Source organism: Gopherus flavomarginatus, chromosome 1 (assembly GCF_025201925.1).
Source record: "Gopherus flavomarginatus isolate rGopFla2 chromosome 1, rGopFla2.mat.asm, whole genome shotgun sequence".
NCBI classification, from domain to species: Eukaryota; Metazoa; Chordata; order Testudines; family Testudinidae; genus Gopherus; species Gopherus flavomarginatus.
The window spans coordinates 159,174,548-159,194,384 of NC_066617.1; the positions used below are offsets into that span (position 1 = coordinate 159,174,548).

Here is a 19,837-nt window from a genome sequence, read left to right on the forward strand (position 1 = left end):
TCTGTACTGGATGAAACCCCTGTGTGTTTGCAGAGAACTATAAAAGTTGAACGTGGTGTTGTGTTTCCTGTGGGGTGGGCATTCCTTCCATTGCTGTGCCTGCTGTGTAGCTGCCAGCTAACTTTGCTGGCACCAGCAGTACTGCTGCTGTAACATGGATTGTAGAAGGTGCACAACCACTGACAGTGCTACCTCGTGGTCAGGTAGTGGTTGGTGGGACATCTCCCTGCTGAAGCATATCCCTGTCTTTCAGCTCTCACTCCCCAATCGTTTCCAGTCCTTCCCTTTTGCACAGGGGCTTTGTGGGCTGGACCCTTGGACAGTTACAGTCTTTTCCAGCTGGCCTATCACTGGAGATAAAGGCTCTTGTTGTAGTGTTATCAGTATCAGAATGGGTAGGGGAGCTCAGGCCCTCGCTGTTCACCAGGCTCTAGTCCAGGGCCTAAATGGGCAGCTCCAATCAGCACCTTGGAGTGCTAAAGCCACTGCCCTGGAGACCACTTCCTACCCCAGCCTCCTCTAGCTTCCCAGAATACATCACTCTGATCAGGTCTCTGACTGGCACACTGTCCCATGCTTCTCTTTTATGGGTTTGCACAAGTCTTTGTTGTCAGGTCCCAGGCAGTGAGCTCCTAGGCAGCACTATCCCCTTAGAGGAGCTGTCTTCTCACTTCCACTGCCCACCCTCTGAGCTGCTTTGCTCTCCTTTTTAAAACCCTGCCTCCAGCTTGTGCAGGTTTTGCACGTGTGTCTGGGCGGGGCAGCCTGAGCCCAGAGCTGTTCCTTAACCCCCTGCTCTCCAGTGTGGGATTTGTATACCCCATCACATAGGTCCAAACAGAAGACCTGCTCCCAGAGTAGACAAGGGCACCCTGATTGCACCGTGCCTTCCTCCTATTTGTGGAATAGAAATACAGCTTCCCCAGAGCCTGCTGGAGATGGGAGGGAGGATTCTATGCTAGGGTAGAATTTGTCCATTGCACATTTCCAAGCAATCCCCTTAACGTTCCCCATCGCCCTGTAGCATCATAATGTTAAAGGTGTGAAAATCCTATTGGCTCCTCCACTGAAATTCACCCCTCACACATTTATATCTACACTGTGTTCGAAGCAGGATCACTGTGCATGCTATACGCTCCAGTACTCTGCCCAGTCTAAGTTTAAATGTCCCACATGATGGAGTTGCCACCATGTCCCCTAGGAGGCTATGCCACAGTCAGACAGGTCTCCTCACTAGAAAGCATTTCTTGATGTCTCGACTATGTTTTCCTTTGCTAGCTTCCTCCCATTGCTATTAGTCATCGCCCAGCAGGGAGGTAGACTTTCTGGTTTTGTAATATGATGGACATTTCTTTGCCCCAAAACAATAGTGAGGATTAGTGTGTAAGCATCCCCCCGCTCACACACACACTGTGATAAACTAGCTACTTTTCTCCTTTCTCATCTCCGTGTTGGGCTTATCTAGTTCTCTAAGTTATGTTAAGTGGTCAGTGCCAGGCTGTTCTCTGTTCCCCTCACTGGCTTTGCTCTTTGGATTTCAATTCCAAACATGGTTATCCATTTGGGGTCTCTCTTCATTCCGTTGCCAAGTGATATACATTCCAAATTCAACACAAGTGCCCATTGCTCCCCCTCCCTCTCTGTCTCCCTGCTGCTCTCTCACAGTCTCTATTTTCACTCCTGGAGAGTTGGGGAGAGTGAAAGCAACAGGAGCTCTTTCCAGTCCCATTCTCTGATTAGTTCTTTAGCTGAAGCCTTCTCTGTACTCTGTGACTGAACTCTTCGGACCTCTTTCCCTGCTCTCTCTCCTGAATGCAGTTGGTGGGGGAAGCCATCTGGCAGGACCGAGCACCTCACCAACAGCAAAGAGAAAGATAAGCCATTTGGATTCTCCGGCTTGGGGTTTGTTTGTTTTTTTGATACGAACAAGTTTAAAGTTATTTTTAAAATGTTGCTCTGAAGGGCGATCCAGTGGGACCAGTGAGCTCCAGGGAGAGGAGCTGCCAGGCGGCTCTGATTACAGCTATCTGTAATTTTTGTCTGACAATACATTTGTAAAGCAGGGTGGCTGGGAGGGTGGGGAAAGGGGAAGGATGAGCAGAAACAGCTCCCCTTGGGACCAGCTACTTTTTCAGCCCCCTTTATGCGAGGGCTGGAAGCAGAACGACGAGGGAGCAGCCTATCACCTGGGCAATTGCATCCTCCTCCTAGGCTACATGGGGGGGAGTGGGATCTTTGGCTCCATCTATATCTTCAGCCTTCTGGCCACTGGCTACATCTGCTATGCTTTATGGGGCTGGCTGAATGCCTGTGGACTAGATATCTTCATCTGGAATATGCTGCTGGTCATGGTCTGCGTACTTCAGCTGGCTCACCTGGTATATCGGCTCCACAAGGACACCTTCTTGGAAGAGTTTGACCTCCTCTACAAGACCCTCTGCCAGCCGTTGCAGGTGCCCTTTGAGGTCTACAAAGAGATCGTGAAATGCTGTGAAGAGAAGGTCCTGTCACTGGCCAGAGACCAGAACTATGCTGTGGAGGGCAAGACGCCCATCAACTGCCTGTCTTTGCTGCTCTCTGGCAGGTAGGCTGTTCCCTGTCCTGACAAGACATTTCCCAGCCCTGGAATGTTGATCCACCTTAATATTTAGGGATAGTTTTGTAGAATTGAGCTAGCAACAATGAATGTGCCTGGTCGGTCTTCCTGGGGATATGTGGGGAGGATTTTAATCTCTTTCCCTGCCATTTTTAAAGCAATCTTAGTACTGATGGGAGGTGATGATTTACAGTGCTGGAGTCTGAAGGCCTCTATCGATAGAACAGGTACAATCTGGACAGTGGTAGTGAAGCTTCTTCCTTACCAGCTTGCTGGAGGAAGGCAGAGAAGCCTCTTTGATCCTGTGGTCCCTTGGGTACCACTTACAATGGTAAGTTTTGTGACATGGGTGCCTATCTCCTAGGAACTGCTCTGAAATTCACCAGTTTGTCTCAGCCAAAAGCTTAGAAGGGAATGGTTCCATCTCTCACTCCCAAAGCCAGTGGTTCACAACTGGGCCGTTTGGTAAGAGAAAAATCCTTTGATGATCCCACCTCATCTGGCAGCCCTCCTGTCCAAATCCATCAATGCTGCTTCATTCTGTGGGCCACCAAGAAGGGTTCCATGGACCACTGGACATCCGCAGACCTTAGTTTGAGAACCACTGCACATAACTGTATTCCTCCATCTACCTGAGTCTCTGATTAGGTAGTGTAGTGCACTGACTGTATTAATGAGGAAGGACTTTGTGAGGTTTACTTGCTTTGGGCAAAGAAGTAGTTTTAGCAGCATGTCTAGTTTTCAGTTCCAAATATTAAAATATAGAAAAGCAAAAGTAGCACTATGGGTATGTCTATGCTGTAATTTAAGTCAGGGTCTGAAATGGGCTCAAACCAACCCCCCCACCCCCCACCACTTTGCATCCACATTGCAAATGTGCTAACCAAGAGTTCAGGTCCAGGGCAGGAGAGTCTGAGCCCATAGTAAGCTGGGACCTAGGGGCTGAGCCCTATTGCTTTCCTGTGTGCACGCGGCCCCGGCTTGACTTGGGTCCTGGAAGTCCTCTGGATTTATCCCAGAGTTCCTGTCAGAAGAGAAGCACAGTGGTCGGAAGTGTCATTACTGCCTGGCTGAGCATGCTCCCACTTCCTGCTCCGGTGGAGCTTGCCTGGAGCAGGGAGCAAAGCCGACAGGTAGGAGGAGGCTCTTGCTCACCAGGATGTTTGGCATCATCCCTCCCCCAGCAACGCTGAGCTGGGAGTTCTGTTGCTTCCCCTCTTTGCAGGGTGGTGCGTGGTCCCACTCTGTTCTCTGGCCCTTGCTCCTGGGACCCTCCTCCCTGCCCTCCCTGGGGCTGTGTATGCAGGGGCACTTGGCAGGGTGCACTGCAGGGTGGTGACAGGGAACCAGCTCCAAAACTTCCCCACAGCCTCCTGAGGATCCCTTCTCCTTGCCTCCCACAGCGTGGCAGGGGCAGGAATAAGGGATCCCAGGAGTGCTGGAGCACACTACACCTCAAGCCCTGGGTGATGCATTTCATCATCTGCAGCTGGCAACAGCCAGGCTGGGTGTGTGTGTGTGTTTTCTGCGATACCTTCATTTTATGTCAAACTTAAAAACAAACAGATAAAGATAGATAAAAAACCAACCAAACAAAAACACCTTCATTAAACAGCCCAGTTAAAAAATTCAGAATTGCAGTTTCATGGCAATCGTTTAACAGCCCTGGAGACTGATGTCCTAGTTATCCTCAGAGCAAGTGCCCACGGGCATTGTCCTGTCATGGGACTCAGCCTAGAGGTGGGGAGCCCAATTCTCAGATAAGATGATAGTTCAGTATAAGGACCTCTCAAAACTGCTGTCGTTCTACTGAGACAGCCACCCAGGGAGCTGATCATGCAGTTTAGGTACTAGTGTGCTCCTTATAGACTCATAGACTCCAGGACTGGAAGGAACCTCGAGAGGTCATCGAGTCCAGTCCCCTGCCCTCATGGCAGGACCAAATATTGTCTAGACCATCCCTAATAGACATTTATCTAACCTACTCTTAAATATCTCCAGAGATGGAGATTCCACAACTTCCCTAGGCAATCTATTCCAGTGTTTAACTACCCTGACAGTTAGGAACTTTTTCCTAATGTCCAACCTAAATCTCCCTTGCTGCAGTTTAAGCCCATTGCTTCTTGTTCTATCATTGGAGGCTAAGGTGAACAAGTTTTCTCCCTCCTCCTGATGACACCCTTTTAGATACCTGAAAACTGCTATCATGTCCCCTCTCAGTCTTCTGTTTTCCAAACTAAACAAACCCAATTCCTTCAGCCTTCCTTCATAGGTCATGTTCTCAAGACCTTTAATCATTCTTGTTGCTCTTCTCTGGACCCTCTCCAATTTCTCCACATCTTTCTTGAAATGCAGTGCCCAGAACTGGACACAATACTCCAGCTGAGGCCTGACCAGCGCAGAGTAAAGCGGAAGAATGACTTCTCGTGTCTTGTTTACAACACACCTGTTAATGCATCCCAGAATCATGTTTGCTTTTTTTGCAACAGTATCACACTGTTGACTCATATTAAGCTTGTGGTCTACTATGACCCCTAGATCTCTTTCTGCCATACTCCTTCCTAGACAGTCTCTTCCCATTCTGTATGTGTGAAACTGATTGTTCCTTCCTAAGTGGAGCACTTTGCATTTATCTTTATTGAACTTCATCCTGTTTACCTCAGACCATTTCTCCAATTTGTCCAGATCATTTTGAATTTTGACCCTGTCCTCCAAAGCAGTTGCAATCCCTCCCAGTTTGGTATCGTCCGCAAACTTAATAAGCGTACTTTCTATGCCAACATCTAAATCGTTGATGAAGATATTGAACAGAACCGGTCCCAAAACAGACCCCTGCGGAACCCCACTTGTTATACCTTTCCAGCAGGATTGGGAGCCATTAACAACTACTCTCTGAGTACGGTTATCCAGCCAGTTATGCACCCATCTTATAGTAGCCCCATCTAAATTGTACTTTCCTAGTTTATCTATAAGAATATCATGCGAGACCGTATCAAATGCCTTACTAAAGTCTAGGTATATCACATCCACCGCTTCTCCCTTATCCACAAGGCTCGTTATCCTATCAAAGAACGCTATCAGATTAGTTTGACACGATTTGTTCTTTACAAATCCATGCTGGCTATTCCCTATCACCTTACCATCTTCCAAGTGTTTGCAGATGATTTCTTTAATTACCTGCTCCATTATCTTCCCTGGCACAGAAGTTAAACTAACTGGTCTGTAGTTTCCTGGGTTGTTTTTATTTCCCTTTTTATAGATGGGCACTATATTTGCCCCCTTCCAGTCTTCTGGAATCTCCCCCGTCTCCCATGATTTCCCAAAGATAATAGCTAGAGGCTCAGATACCTCTTCTATTAACTCCTTGAGTATTCTAGGATGCATTTCATCAGGCCCTGGTGACTTGCAGGCATCTAACTTTTCTAAGTGATTTTTAACTTGCTCTTTTTTTATTTTATCTTCTAAACCTATCCTCTTCCCGTAAGCACTCACTATATTAGACATTCCTTCAGACTTCTCAGTGAAGACTGAAACAAAGAAGTCATTAAGCATCTCTGCCATTTCCAAGTCTCCCGTTACTGTTTCCCCCTCCTTACTGAGCAGTGGGCCTACCCTGTCCTTGGTCTTCCTCTTGCTTCTAATGTATTGATAAAAAGTCTTCTTGTTTCCCTTTATTCCCATAGCTAGTTTGAGTTCATTTTGTGCCTTTGCCTTTCTAATCTTGCCTCTGCATTCCTGTGTTATTTGCCTATATTCATCCTTTGTAATCTGACCTAGTTTCCATTTTTTATATGACGCCTTTTTATTTTGTAGGTCACGCAAGATCTCGTGGTTAAGCCAAGGTGGTCTTTTACCACGTTTTCTATCTTTCCTAACCATCGGAATAGCTTGCTTTTGGGCCCTTAATAGTGTCCCTTTGAAAAACTGCCAACTCTCCTCAGTTGTTTTTCCCCTCAGTCTTGATTCCCATGGGACCTTATCTATCAGCTCTCTGAGCTTACCAAAATCCGCCTTCCTGAAATCCATTGTCTCTATTCTGCTGTACTCCCTTCTACCCTTCCTTAGAATTGCAAATTCTATGATTTCATGATCACTTTCACCCAAGCTTCCTTCTACTTTCAAATTCTCAACAAGTTCCTCCCTATTTGTTAAAATCAAGTCTAGAGTTCCTCCCTATTTGTTAAAATCAAGTTATGGGCATCAATAGCCCCACCACAGTTAGGAAACAGGGTGAGCAGTAGAGTTTTCCCACAGTGAGCCCCATTCCAAGGGCTAGAGTGTCGCCATGTGGGAGATGCTAGGCACTTTACTTTGATTCAGGTCTGTGCTCTGCAGGGTGGATGCCAGAGCCCTAAGTTTGAGCCTGGGTCAGAAAATTCACAACCTAGGGTTAAAATGCAATGTAGACACTCAAGCCCAGGGTTCCCTGACACTAGGCTTACATTGCTGTGTAGCTATAGCCTATGTTACCTCCCACTGCCAGCCGCTCTGCAGCAACACAAAATGAAACAGATCAAGTGAAAGGAAAGAATCAAAGGGAGCCACTTTTAGTTCCAAGAATGGCCTGCCAGAATCCCCTGGGTGAGGTAGTGAGCTTGGCTGGGGTGGGCTGAGAACACTGCTTGACATTCCAGCTGTCTGTAACTCACCAGATCATTTATCTGGTGCTGCAGTCCCAACTCCTGCCCTGCTGCTCTGAGGAGGATTTCAGGACTTGCAAAGAGTTCAGGACCGATTTCTTTCTTTCTTGGTTCACTACACTAAGCCCACATACAATCAAACTGTTCACAAATCTTTCCATGATTTCTTCCTACTGGACAGGTGGGTGTGTGGGGGAATGTTCTTCCTTCTCCTCCTGTTTGTCACCTTCCTCCATCATCTTGGGCAGAACTGCAGAGCATAGCAGGCTCATCAGACAACAAATATAATATTTAGTACTCTACACTTAGCTAAGACCTTTCATTTGGGGATCTCAAAGCACATCACAAACAGTGATTGTTAAAGCTTCCAGAAGTTGCTTGGCTCATCGAACAGACCTAACCTAATCACTGTGGACTCAGAGGGTGCCTTATGCTACGGAGCGTGTTGTTCATAGTCTGAGCTGTGTGTCAAAATACTAGCGCTTGTACAGCTCTTTATATTTTTACTTGCTTTGTAAACAGCTTTTAGACCCTGTCCCACCGTGAGGTATTTATGTAACGTCTCCCCCATTTTACACAGGAAACTGAGGCCTAGAGTGGCAAAACTCTAGTTCATATAGGGGAGGTCTGTGGTGGCTGAGCAGTGACTAGAAGCCAGGAATCCTAATTCCCAGGGCTTTGCTCAGATCATGTCTCCCATTTTAACTGCGGAAGGGTTCTGGTTTAAGGTTACGCTAAGGGGGGGTTGGGGTATGGTAGATAACCGTGCTCCCTTTGAATAAGGAAAAAGTCAGTGACTAAGGCCCATATGCTCTTTCCCCCTGCCCTGCTTGCAGCCCCTTGCTGCACAATGTGAAGGGGAGCAAATCCACAGAGAAAATGCAGTGGGAGAAAGTGGCTAAGTGAGGGTACTGCCAAATATCTGTCCCCCTGCCAACAATCTGCATCCAGCAGCCTGCTTCAAAACTGTAGCTAACCTACTGGTAAAGTCAGTAGAGAGTTAATACTGTCTTACCTCCCACTGAGTGCTCTGTGACTCCCCTTCATGGGGTCAGAGTGCTGCTGAAGGAAGTTAGCTAATTACATCAGAGCTATTGGTCCTGCAATACTGCCATGGATGTGGGGGTAGCATGAAGGGTGAGTCTCAGCCCAGCTGCATGTGCTCCACATGTCTGGTGCTGGACCCCTAGTTCCCTCTTCTGGCCTCTCCATGCCAGACCTTTCTATCCCTGCAGGCTGTGGGGATGGGCAGGAGAATGGGGGAAAGGCTGCAATGGAGCATTACTGTGCTCCACTCTGCATGCTATTGTACAGAAAGGGAGTGCAAGGGCCTTGACTATTTCATTATTGTGCAGGCTATTTCAGGGTGCCACACTAGCAATAGTCTAAAAGCAGCAAGAGGGGAGCCTCAGAAGTACAGAGTTCAGATCAGAAAGCTCAGATAATAGTTTGCCCTTCTCTGTCTCCTTTAATCTCAAGAGCTCCAACTACTTTACAAACATGAATGAATTGAACCTCCCAGCTACCCTGGGAGACAGCAGAATCAGTATGGCCATTGTACAGATGGGAAAACTGAGGCATAGAGAAGGGAAGACACTTGCCCCAGCACACACAAGTCAATGGCAGAGCCAGGAACAAAACCCAGGTCTCCAAACTCCAAATCTGGTGCCTTAACTGCAAGACCTGGCTTTCTCCCTTTTGCAGGCTTGACCCAGCGCTGGTCACAAGTTTGACCTTAACTTAGTTAGGCAGCTGCAGTGGCAATAAGGGAGAGGGATACATGGAAAGCAGTGAAGCCAAAAGAAATTGAATGATAGTGGGCTGCAAAGTGTTAATTTGCTGCATGATATGGATGCAGCAACAGCCTATATGATTTTGGGCTTTATAAATAGAGGCATCATGCCATGGAGCATGGCAGCAGCGATCCTTCTTATACGGCCCTGATGGAACTACACCTGGGTTTAGTTTTGGGTATTGGTGTAGGAAAGATGTGAATAAGTTGAAAGGAGTTGAGGAAAGGGCAACAAAAATGGTCAGTGGGCTGGAAGGAGCAGTGAAAAGAAATTGGTACGAAGAGTTTGTCCTGATGACGGCTAAGGGGCAATCATACTAACCATCTCTAAGTAGCTGAAGAGGAGAAACCCCCAGAACAGGAGGAATGGTTTAGAATGGGCCAAAGGAGTAATGTGATGACATTAAGAGAGGGAAGATGTTGGCTGAGTGTCAGGAAAGACATACTAGCAGTGAGATCTATGATATTAGCCTATTAACAATTTCCCAAGAGAAGGGATAGAAGCTTCAATAACTGGGACATTTGTAACTAGACTGGAGAAGACACCAGACAAATATACTCTAGGGAGCAATGCTGCACTGACAATGGGATGGAGTACATGTAGCTTCTTTGAGCAGATTCTGTACAGGTTACACTGATTCACCTACCAGCCCTTTTCTGGCCTAAGCCCGTCATTCTCCTGTTCTCTGTCTAGGGTCAGAGTGAGCCAGGATGGACAGTTCCTGCACTATGTCTTCCCCTACCAGTTCCTGGACTCCCCAGAGTGGGAGTCACTGCGACCTTCTGAGGAGGGAACGTTCCAGGTAACTCAGCGCAACCACCTGGCAGCTCTACTGCTAAGACTTGGGCTTTACTGCTTTGTACATGTGCAGCAGAGAGTGGAGAGGAGGAAGATGGAAGGTAATGAAGAGGGCCAGAGAAGCGTTGTTAATCCTCAGGCTTTGAGCTCTCAGCAGGTCATGCGGCTAGGTCTGGAAGACATTCCTCCCCCATCTCCACCGTTAGAGTACAACATTGCATGATCTGCATTGTCATATTTCTGCCTTCCTCTGAAACACCCAGCATTGGCTGTGGTTGTCCATAGGATACCAGAGTAGCAGTATCATTGATCTGGTTCTGATTGGCAGGGACACAGCATGTTAGACTAGATCAGGGATTCTCAAACTGGGGGTTGGGACCCCTCAGCGGGTTGCGAGGTTATTACATGGGTGGTCGCGAGCTGTCAGTGTCCACTCCAAATCCCGCTTTGCCTCCAACATTTATAATGGTGTTAAATATATAAACAAGTGTTTTAAATTTATAAGCGGGGGCGGGGGGGGGGCGCGGCACACTCAGAGGCTTGTTATATGAAAAGGGTCACCAATACAAAAGTTTGAGAACCACTGGACTAGATGGATCACTGTTTTGCTTCCATTATGGTGATTTTCAATACCAGCATTAATGTGTTACACAATGAGAGGGCAAACCTCACAAGAACTGCAGATCTGTGTGCTGCTGCTGTGGGAAAGGATGACTGTGACAGGAAAGACATAAATACCTGATTTTTCAAAGATCTGAGTTTTTAATGATGATAGTGATGATTCTCAGGCCGGGAAGCTGGGGGAGGGGAAGTGGGGAGAGAGAAAGGGGATGTTTTATATTCAGATCTAGTTACTGTACCTTCAAATTGCAAAAACCCTCCTTAAGGCATGGGAGATTCTCCTGGGACTGAATCACTCATTGTTATTTGTAGCAATTAAATGTATTGATTTTTGTTTTCATCTGTGTATCTCATCAACACCATCGAATCAAGTCCCTCCCATTCTGCAGGAAGGTTATTAAGTGGATGGACAGGTTCATCTCTCTGCAGTCAGGTGTAGGCTGATTCCAGTCAGTAGATGAATGGCCAGAACCTAGAATATGCCAGAAAGGACATGTCCAATGTGATTTTACTAATTACCTGGGAGTGTAATCAAGGTCAGCAGAGAGTAACGCCTTTCCACAGAGAGGGACAAATTCAGACCTGCGGCAAATGGGTGCCACTCTACTGAAGTCAGCTTCCTGCTGAGGTCAAACCTGAATGTGGTTCACATACTGTGAGTGAGCGGGTTGTTAAAGCTACTTTGAAAAATGAATCTGATAAACCAATGGTTGGTATATTGCACGAGGAGTCCTTCCATATTATTTCTGAGCTTCTGATTACAATAGCAGCTTACCGATAATTCTTAGCACAGCATGTGTGAGCTGAGCAGGGGGACAGTGGCCATGCCGTCCCCTATAAGTGTGGCATCCCACTCAGGGTGGCAAAGACAGGTCTGATTAGTCCTGGAAAGCTGCCTGTGGTGCTTTCTGGTCTGAAAAGTTAATTGAGCAATTTCTGGGGAAGGGTTTATTTTTTGCTTAGCCAGCACCACATACTGCAACATGCAGTTTTTGAATCCATTTAACCCGTCGGTCCCTCCTTTCTGAATCTCAGCTCAGTCCCATGGTGTGAAACACTCTGTAACTCCCCAGACGATCCCAACCCCATTTCTCCAGATATAGTTGATTGCTCCAAAAACATTTTGGATAAAAGCAGACATTTCTATTTGGGGCCTTCCTTGAGGGGAGGGAGGGGGAATTTCCTTGCCTAAGTTCCCCCTCCACTGTTGGGCTCAATTGTTTCAATTTGGTGCAGAATGGAGAATGGCAGAAGATTAATTAGCTGTGACAGGATCTGGTTGCCGCCTGGATTCTGACCTGGATTTGTCTTCTACTCAGAGAGCAGCTGGCTCGCAGTCTGAACTGGATCAGATTTCATAGTTACAGTATTTACCAGAACATTGACCTAAGGGGCAGTGAGAGAGAGAGTGTGAGTGAGTCTGTCTGCCCTGTAAGGACTTCGGGGGTGGAGGGGTGGTTGTTACTCTATTTTACTTCATGCATTGTCAGAGAAAGAGATGCTGGTTCAAGAGGGTTTCAACTGATTGTTAGGAAAATGAGGCTTTATCCCTTTAAGTTTCGGCATGATCCTGACCCACTCGCAGCCCATCTCAGGGAGGTTCTCATATTCTACGTCCTATGGTTCATAAGGCAGCTGCTTGCATGGCGGTGGCATTAAATATCAAACCCAAGGACGCACACTGCAGCTCAGCCTTGTTTGGCTCCCCAGCAGCCCCTGCCATCGTTCCTGGCCAAGGAGACCCCTGCGTATGCAGCGCACAGGGAGGCCCCAGGATATTTTGCCCCAGCTGTAACACTTGTTCACATAGCCGTGTCTCAGTTACACTTTGACGTGCCACACTTTGCTCCAGCCTAAGAGGGCTTGGTCCTTTGACATGTTTCCCCATCCCGCAGCCCAAAAAAGTACCTGTTTTCCCCTGGGCAAGATTTTAAAAAACACCAAACTTTCTGCAACAACAACCAAGTTATACCCCTAAAGTTCTGGCCAACCTCCAACTCAGATAATTTTACTCTGCTTCCTGCAGTACCCCCCACAGTATCAAATGCATTCGCTAGCCTTTCTCCTTAGCTGTCCTGAACTGGGATGTGTTGCAGTGCACTGTTAAACAGCTCTTGTGTTCTGCCCCAGAGGTGGTGGCCTGAGGGGTATCCAGTGGAATGAGTTGAGAGACCTGATTGTCTAAAACAATCTAGCAAACTTGAATGCAGCCTGCAGCACCTGCCTTCCCTCAAGCTGGTGACAGGTGGTGTTGCCCTCCAAAAGAAAGCTTTGTTTGATTTTCCATTTCCCAGCCACTCTGAAAGCACGCACACTTGCATCCAGCCAACAAGTGAGGGGAAGCCCATTACAATGCTGTGCAAGGGCAATACGGAGCCACTGGTTTTTATATGTAGCTCTCCCCCTTGAAACCAATCATTCTCCCCAGTGGTAACGGTTCTGCAGAACAGTAAGGCTCACAATGCCACCTGCGCTACCCTAGTCTTTTCAGTGGCATTGCACAGATACAAATGGGGCATAGTTTGAAGATGAGAGCATGGCAGGGTTGGCTCTGCAAGTGGAATTCACTGAACAGTTGTGTTAATGATGCACAGGAAGGAGCAGACTGCAGCTCCCTCTCTCTGGGTCATACTGGCTCTGCATGGAGAAAACAGGCTTGAAAAGCAATAAAAGCCCTCTTTAGTCTGTAAACTCAACAGCACCTACTCTCTTACACACAGAGAGCAGCTCTGTGGTGGAAGAGAGACCACAGTTCCTTTTCAGAGCAGAACCACACTTTAAAGTGATAGAACCAAAGTCTTCTCATCAGTGTGGCTTATTGTGCTCATGTCCCCGCTCCTCCCCATGCAGGTCACGTTGACAGCAGAGACGGACTGCAGTTATATTACCTGGCCAAGGAGGAAGCTCTACCTCCTCTTGGCAAAAGATCGCTACATCGCCCGCCTCTTCTCAGTCTTCCTCGGCTACGACATCTCGGAGAAACTGTACGCCCTCAACGATAAGCTCTTCGCTAAGTTCGGCCTGCGCTTTGACATTCGCTTACCCAGCCTCCACCACGTCCTGGGACCGGCATCCTCAGAGGTTGAGGCGGAGAAGGAGCTGGATGAGTGGGAGGAGAGGGCCATGCCCCATCGTCCGATGTCTACCTTTGTCCAGACAGCTACCTCAGCCCCTCCTCCTCCTCCTTCTGCCCGCCCCAAGATGCCCCGGCCTGACAGTGCCCTGCTGGGTGAGGACTCTACCAGTCTTGTGTTGGAAGATTTTGCTGAGTTGTCAGGGTCTTTTATGGACTATGTAAGCGAAGGGGAGTATATGAAGTGAGGGCACTTCTAACGTGGGCACACGTCACCCTGTGTGGGATCCCCATGTAAGTACTCACTTGCCTGCGGAAGGAAACACTTCCCTCTGTGCCTGGGCCTTGGAGGCGATGGCTAATGGGACTGGCTGTGCAAAGCTTAGCACTAACTCTGCCTAGGGGAGGGGAGGGCTAAAGCATCTCAGTCCTTGGCCAGTTTGCTCATGCTTTGATTCCTTGCAAACTTGGTAAATGGCATGAATCCTGGCAGCCTCCGCTCAGTCTTTAGGGATTGGGCACCGTGTAAACAGGCACCCAATTGCTAAGTAGGAATAAAGAAAGGTGACCTGCCCGTGTCATTAATTCCCACTGGGTAGCTTCCTATTAAAATTTTCTTTGTCAGCAAGATATTGGTCCATGTAGAGCTGGGCTTTGGGGCGTGAGGGGAATCCCAGTTTCAGGGAAATCACCCAATGATCTTGTTACTTACCAAAATAAATCAGCTGAGGTAATGCTGCCGTGCCAGTAAAGGCTGCAAAGACTGTTGTGAAATTTCCACACTACAGCATTCTCAGGACACTTCCTCATCAGAATCTCATGAGATGTGCTGTGTCGGATGTATTTCCCCTGAGAAGGTTGATAACAGAATCTTCCTGAAGAACCTGGTTTAAAGACTCTGGTAGCCTCAGTTTACCATAACATTATACAACCAGGGTACGGTATCCCTAGATCTGAGAGAATCTTAGGTCAAGCAGAGCATCTTGGGAGGAGGGTACGTGACACTGAATAATGGTGTAAAGCTGAGGCAGAATGGAGACACAACAAGGAGAGACACTTATAAGGAATTTGAAGGGTGTCAAGTCATTTTCCTTGGTACCCAAGCAGGTGGCCTGGAACAAAACAACAGGGCAGAAAGTAAACAGATTTTCTGACTGTCAGGGCCATAAAGAATGCAGAGGAGAGTGAGGTATGAATGCTTTTGATTTAAAGGGAGCTTGGGAAATTTCAGGGAATGCAAACACTGGCTTTCTCCGTGGGGTTTCTTGAATTCTCTGTGGCTCCCAGAAAGCACACAAGGCCAAATTGTGTCCTCAATCACAAAAGATCAACTCCAGTGAATTCAGTAAGATTCAGGACTTTGGTGGGATTGCATGAGTGTCACCACTGGCAAGCTTTGGCCCAGCGTGCCTGATTTCGTCCTCACACTGCCTTACCCGGTGTTACTCGGTTAACTTCAGTGAGGTTATTCCTGACTTACACTGATGTCAGTGAGGACAGGCTAAGGCCAGACACCAGGGCACCAGACAAATGCATGGCAGGTGGAGAACTGAACATTTCTATCTATAGGGTAGGCTGTGCACCAAGATGAATTAAAGAAATGTCAGCTCAGGCTTTGGAATAGAGAGACTGACAGCTTACAAGCAATGCTTGGGGTTGATTCTGTCCCTTGCCCTGTACTCTGAATTGTCATCCTAGTGACATATAGGTGCTGTAAAGGTACCACAGCCAGTGGAGGGGAGAATACCCTATGCATGAGCAGTGTAAGGTCAATCCCATGCTGTCCGTCTCGCAGCCCCAGCCACGGGCCATACTGTGGGTGAGGAGCAGGGTGGTCTATTGCACTGTGCACCATGGAGACTCTGGGCTGCTTCAAGCTGTAGGACAGGCCACAGGTGATCTGGATAAGGCTGCTGTAAATTGGAACAGCCCGAGGGCAGACTAGGGCTGCACCATGCCCCAGCTGGCACAAGATTTGAGGGGCACAAGGATGGTTCAAAGCTACCTTTGCACCTGCTATCCCTGGGCTGTTCTGCTTGTGAGGCACAGCAGAGAATCTGCCCCCTTGTTTCTACCTAGACTCAACTCAGCCAGATTGAAAGGGTTTGGCCAAGGCTCCCATGTTCCAATAGCCATTATTTTAAAACATTCCTGGGTTGGCTGAGAGGAGATGAGTGTGGTGGCCGCATGTCATGGATTCTCCTCTGCATGAGTCTCATTACAGGAATGCACTGGGCTTCCCTGCCTCACTACCGCCACTGGTGCATGGGAGTGACACGCTGTCTTCCTAAGCTCCTTCCTCACACCCATTCCTCACTCTGCAAAGGAAGAATTGCTGGGGTTCGGTCAGGCTAAAGGAAGCTAGGAGAGATTTGTCCACAAAAAAAGGATGCTGGAATAACTGGTGCTGGAAATTCTGAGCTAAAGGATCAAGGCTTAAATTCCCAGCTGCGCGACATGTAGCCCCTTGCTGAATGTTGATTCCAGCCACTGCACTGTAGTAGCTATCCTTTGGTTTCCTGTGGCCAGTAACTAAGGGTACACCTACACCCCTAGGCGACGTGTGGGAGGGGCATGCGGGATCAAGTGCCCCTCCCCCCATTTCTGCTTGGCCTGCCGGATGGGGAGAGAGGGCTCTGTCCTTCTCTTGCTGCACCTGCCCCCAGCATGTTCAGCCCCTGTCCCTGGCACATGGACCTGGGCAGGGGGTGGCCTGCTGCTGCTGCCACCTCCCCACCCAGGCTCTTTCAGGCAGCTGCTGTGCTGCACAGAGGCAGTGACTGGATAGGGTTGCCAACTTTCTACTCACACAAAACCTTGTCCTGCCCCCGCCCCTCCCTCAAGGCCCCTCCTCCAAATCACTCCATTCCCCCTCCCTCTGTCACTCGGTCTCCCCACCCTCACTCACTCACTCATTTTCACCGGACTGACTCAGGGAGTTGGGGTGCAGGACGGGGCTCCAGCTTGGGGTGCGGGCTCTGGGGGGAGGCCAGAAATGAGGTTCATGGTGTGGGAGAGGGCTCCAGGCTGGGGGCAGGAGTTGGGGTGCAGGAGGTGTGAGGGCTCTGACTGGGGGTGCAGGCTCTGGGGTGGAGCTGGGGATGAGGGGCTTGGGATGCAGGAGGGTGCTCCGGACTGGGAACGAGGGGATCAGAGCATGGGAGGGGGCTCAGGGCTAGGGCAGGAAGTTGAGGTGCAGGAGGGCATCAGGGTTGCAGGGTCTGGGTGGTGCTTATGTCAAGCAGCTCCTGGAAGGAACAGCATGTCCCCCCTCCGGTTCCTATACGGAGGTGCAGCCTGGCGGCTCTGCACGCTGCCCCATCTGCAGGCACCGCCGCTGCAGCTCCCATTAGCCATGGTTCCTGGCCAATGGGAGCTGCAGAGCCAGTGCTTGGGGTGGGGGCAGCGTGCAGAGCCCCCGGGGACATCCTTCCATCTAGGAGCCAGAGGGAGATACCGGCAGCTTCCCGGGAGTTGTGCAGAGCCGGGCAGGGAGCCTGCCTTAGCCCCACTGCACTGACCAGACTTTTAACAGCCCAGTCAGTGGTCAAAAACTGGACACCTGGCAACCCTGGACCCAGAGAAACCAGATTCAGCCATGTGAGAAGCAGCTCCCTCCCATTCCCCTCCCTGGACTGGCTGCCAGGGAGAGTGGCCGAGCATGCCAAAGGGAGGCACAGTGGGAGAAGGACAGAGCCCCCTCTTCCCCCACAAGTAACTCTGGAAGGGCAAGGAAAGTGCAGCGGTCCCAGGCTGGGCGCAGGGCTGGGGGGTTGTTGGGTAGAGGAGACGTGGGACAGTCATGTGTCCTCCTCTTTAGTATGGGGAGGCACGAGTGGTCTATGCCTTCATTGCAGCTGGGGTTGGAATTTCCAGCTTGGATAGACATACCTGCACTAGGCTTGATTGAGCTAGGATGCTGAAAATAGAATGATAGCCGTGGTGGCATGGGCTAGCTGCCACAAGGGTGTGCCTGCCATCTCAATGGGATTGTACATGCTGCAGCCCTCACTGCCACAGCTACGCTGCTAGTTTTAGCACACTAGCTCAGCTGAAGCCAGCTTCTGTATGTCTGCTCAAGCTGGAAATTATTCCTTCAGCTGCAGTGTAGCCACATCCCCAGCATGCTGATCACTGCACTCCAGTGCCCGGCAACTGTGCTCTGGTAGCAATAAATGCACTCCAAGGGCCAGACGCTGCCTTCCAGTGCTCAGTCTCTGTACTCCGAGGGCCACTCACTGCATTCTCTCACTGCCATCCAGTAGCCAGTCATTGTCCTTTAGTGCTAGTCCTGGCATTGTAGTGCTATTCACTGTACTCCAGTGCAAGCCATTCTGCTCCAATGGTGATGGTACAGTGTCTTAGTTGAAGCATGAAAATGAAATGAACCTTGGAGACCAGATGGCTGCTTTTATTTACAGAAGATGTGTGTGTAGGGGTGGAGAGGTTATTCTGGATCAATTTCCTTACTCATTTTCAAAAACCACATGAGAACAACAAAGATTTTATCTGCAGGACTTAAATCTTCCTTTTTTTCCAACCTTACCTTGAATTTATGAGCTAAATGCCCATCCTTTGCCTTCCACACAATCCCGTGTATCGCCAGTGTTGAAAAGGGGCTTTGTGGGTGTCCATTTTTACTTCTTTTATGTGGGATAAAGATGACCTGCAAAGATTTTGTCAAAAACCATCAACCAACCAGGGGTGGCTCTAGGCATTTTGCCTCCCCAAGCATGGCAGGCAGGCTGCCTTCGGTGGCTTGCCTGTGGGAGGTCTGCCAAGGCTGCGGGACCAGCGGACCCTCCACAGGCAAGCTGCCGAAGGCAGCCTGCGCCTGCGAGAGGTCCATTGAAGGCAGCCTGCTTCTGCGGGAGGTCCGCCGAAGCTGCGGGACCAGCGGACCCTCCGCAGGCAAGCCGCCGAAGGCAGCCTGCCTGCCGCCCTCGCGGTGACCGGCAGAGCACTACCAGTGGCTTGCCGCCCCAAGCACGTGCTTGGCGTGCTCGTGCCTGGAGCCGCCCCTGCAACCAACAAGGCAACAACAAGCTCCAAACTCAAACCAAGTTTATTCCCTTCGCTTGGTTTTTTTAGCTTAGAAATTTCAGGAATGGCAGGTCTGGTAGTCCCTGTTTTTGTTGAAGGACACTTTAGAGGATGTGGATTTGGAGCTTTCTCAGTCCTTGTTAAAGAGCCAGGAATGGTGAATTTTTCACATAAGGGTTTTTCTTTTAACTGTCAGGCATTTGAATTAAATAGGTGTAAACTGAAATAAATGAAAATCAAAGTTTTGAACAGTCTAAATGACAAGCACTTCATCTTTCATTCAGGTTTCACTTGTCCGTTACCCTCATGGCAGAACGCAATCAGTTCTCCAGTCATCCATAGAGTATTCTGGGATAATCAGGGTTTTGTTAGTGTAGGGTTGCTCATGAAAACTGGGGCTATGCACACTGGTTTGTTGTTGTGTCACTATGAATGACACAGATTTTACAAACTGATTTTAGAGGGAAAACAGTAAGGTGCCCTGTGGGCCCCACCAGGCCACACTATCTCCTGGGTGAGTTTGGCAAATGGATAAGATCTGTGGCTGTAATAGTAATAGCCTCTTTTCCCCCCCTTTTCCTCCCACAGCTTCTGGAAGCCTTACCCGGAGTTACCCCTGTGCCCTCTTCAAAGGACGAGCCCCTCTGGCTCCCACCCAGACCCCAGAACTCTAGGGCACAACAGCCGGTTTTGATCAGGAAGATCCACGCATGAGTGTATGCTCACCCGCCTCTAACCAGAAAGACACTCATTAACATGTCCACACAACACTCCTGCAAGCACATGAAGTATCTGCATGAGACTGAAGTGTGATGGCTGGACACCTTCCACACCACATTCTGTTCACTTGCAGTGGCACAAGGGATGTCTGAGTGTTCCTTTTTGTATTCTGGTCTTTCACTCCCATAGTCTGTTAACAGCTCTGTTATCAGCTCCATTAAACATGTAGGAAACACAGCAGTATTAGCCTGTCCAGGGAGTCTTTCGATTTGAGGGCACCAGTTAAAGAGAGTGTTGATTCATTAGGGTTCAGTGACTTGGAGGGGAGAAGCTGATGTTCAGAGGATTTCACATGAGCTCTAGACATAGGAAAATGCGTCTATAGAAAGGCTAAGAGTTTTAGTATTTGTGTATATTGGGAGGTGGGGTGGAGTGAGGTATGGGATTTGTGCTAGTGATGTACATGGCATCCATTCCTATCAGGCTTAAAATTCCATGTTCAGGATTTAACGCTTTTCATTTATGATACTTCATTACTTAGCTGTGGTTATGT

At 48.8% G+C, this 19,837-nt stretch overlaps 1 protein-coding gene across 2 annotated transcripts; it reads left to right on the forward strand.

Annotated features, from left to right (window-relative positions):
- The first annotated feature begins 1,502 nt into the window (after window positions 1-1,502).
- On the forward strand, window positions 1,503-19,806 carry POPDC2 (popeye domain containing 2). Of its 2 annotated transcripts, none has more exons than XM_050960728.1 (4): window positions 1,503-2,584; window positions 9,723-9,831; window positions 13,299-13,677; window positions 19,153-19,806. In XM_050960728.1, exons 1-4 carry the CDS (start codon window positions 2,094-2,096, stop codon window positions 19,236-19,238), a joined length of 1,065 nt encoding a protein of 354 aa, XP_050816685.1. In that variant the 5' UTR covers window positions 1,503-2,093; the 3' UTR covers window positions 19,239-19,806. The 2 variants fall into 2 exon arrangements, with proteins under 2 accessions (XP_050816685.1, XP_050816677.1); XM_050960720.1 differs by having other exon boundaries at window positions 13,299-13,815; window positions 19,153-19,248.
- Window positions 19,807-19,837: the final 31 nt, after the last annotated feature.

Bases quoted from the DNA above. Each gene is read 5' to 3' on its own strand.
- POPDC2 (XM_050960720.1), top strand. From the start codon at position 2,094: ATGAGCAGAAACAGCTCCCCTTGGGACCAGCTACTTTTTCAGCCCCCT. The intron at 2,585-9,722 runs GTAGGCTGTTCC...TTCTCTGTCTAG, and splicing joins TCTTTGCTGCTCTCTGGCAG to GGTCAGAGTGAGCCAGGATG. The intron at 9,832-13,298 runs GTAACTCAGCGC...CTCCCCATGCAG, and splicing joins CTGAGGAGGGAACGTTCCAG to GTCACGTTGACAGCAGAGAC.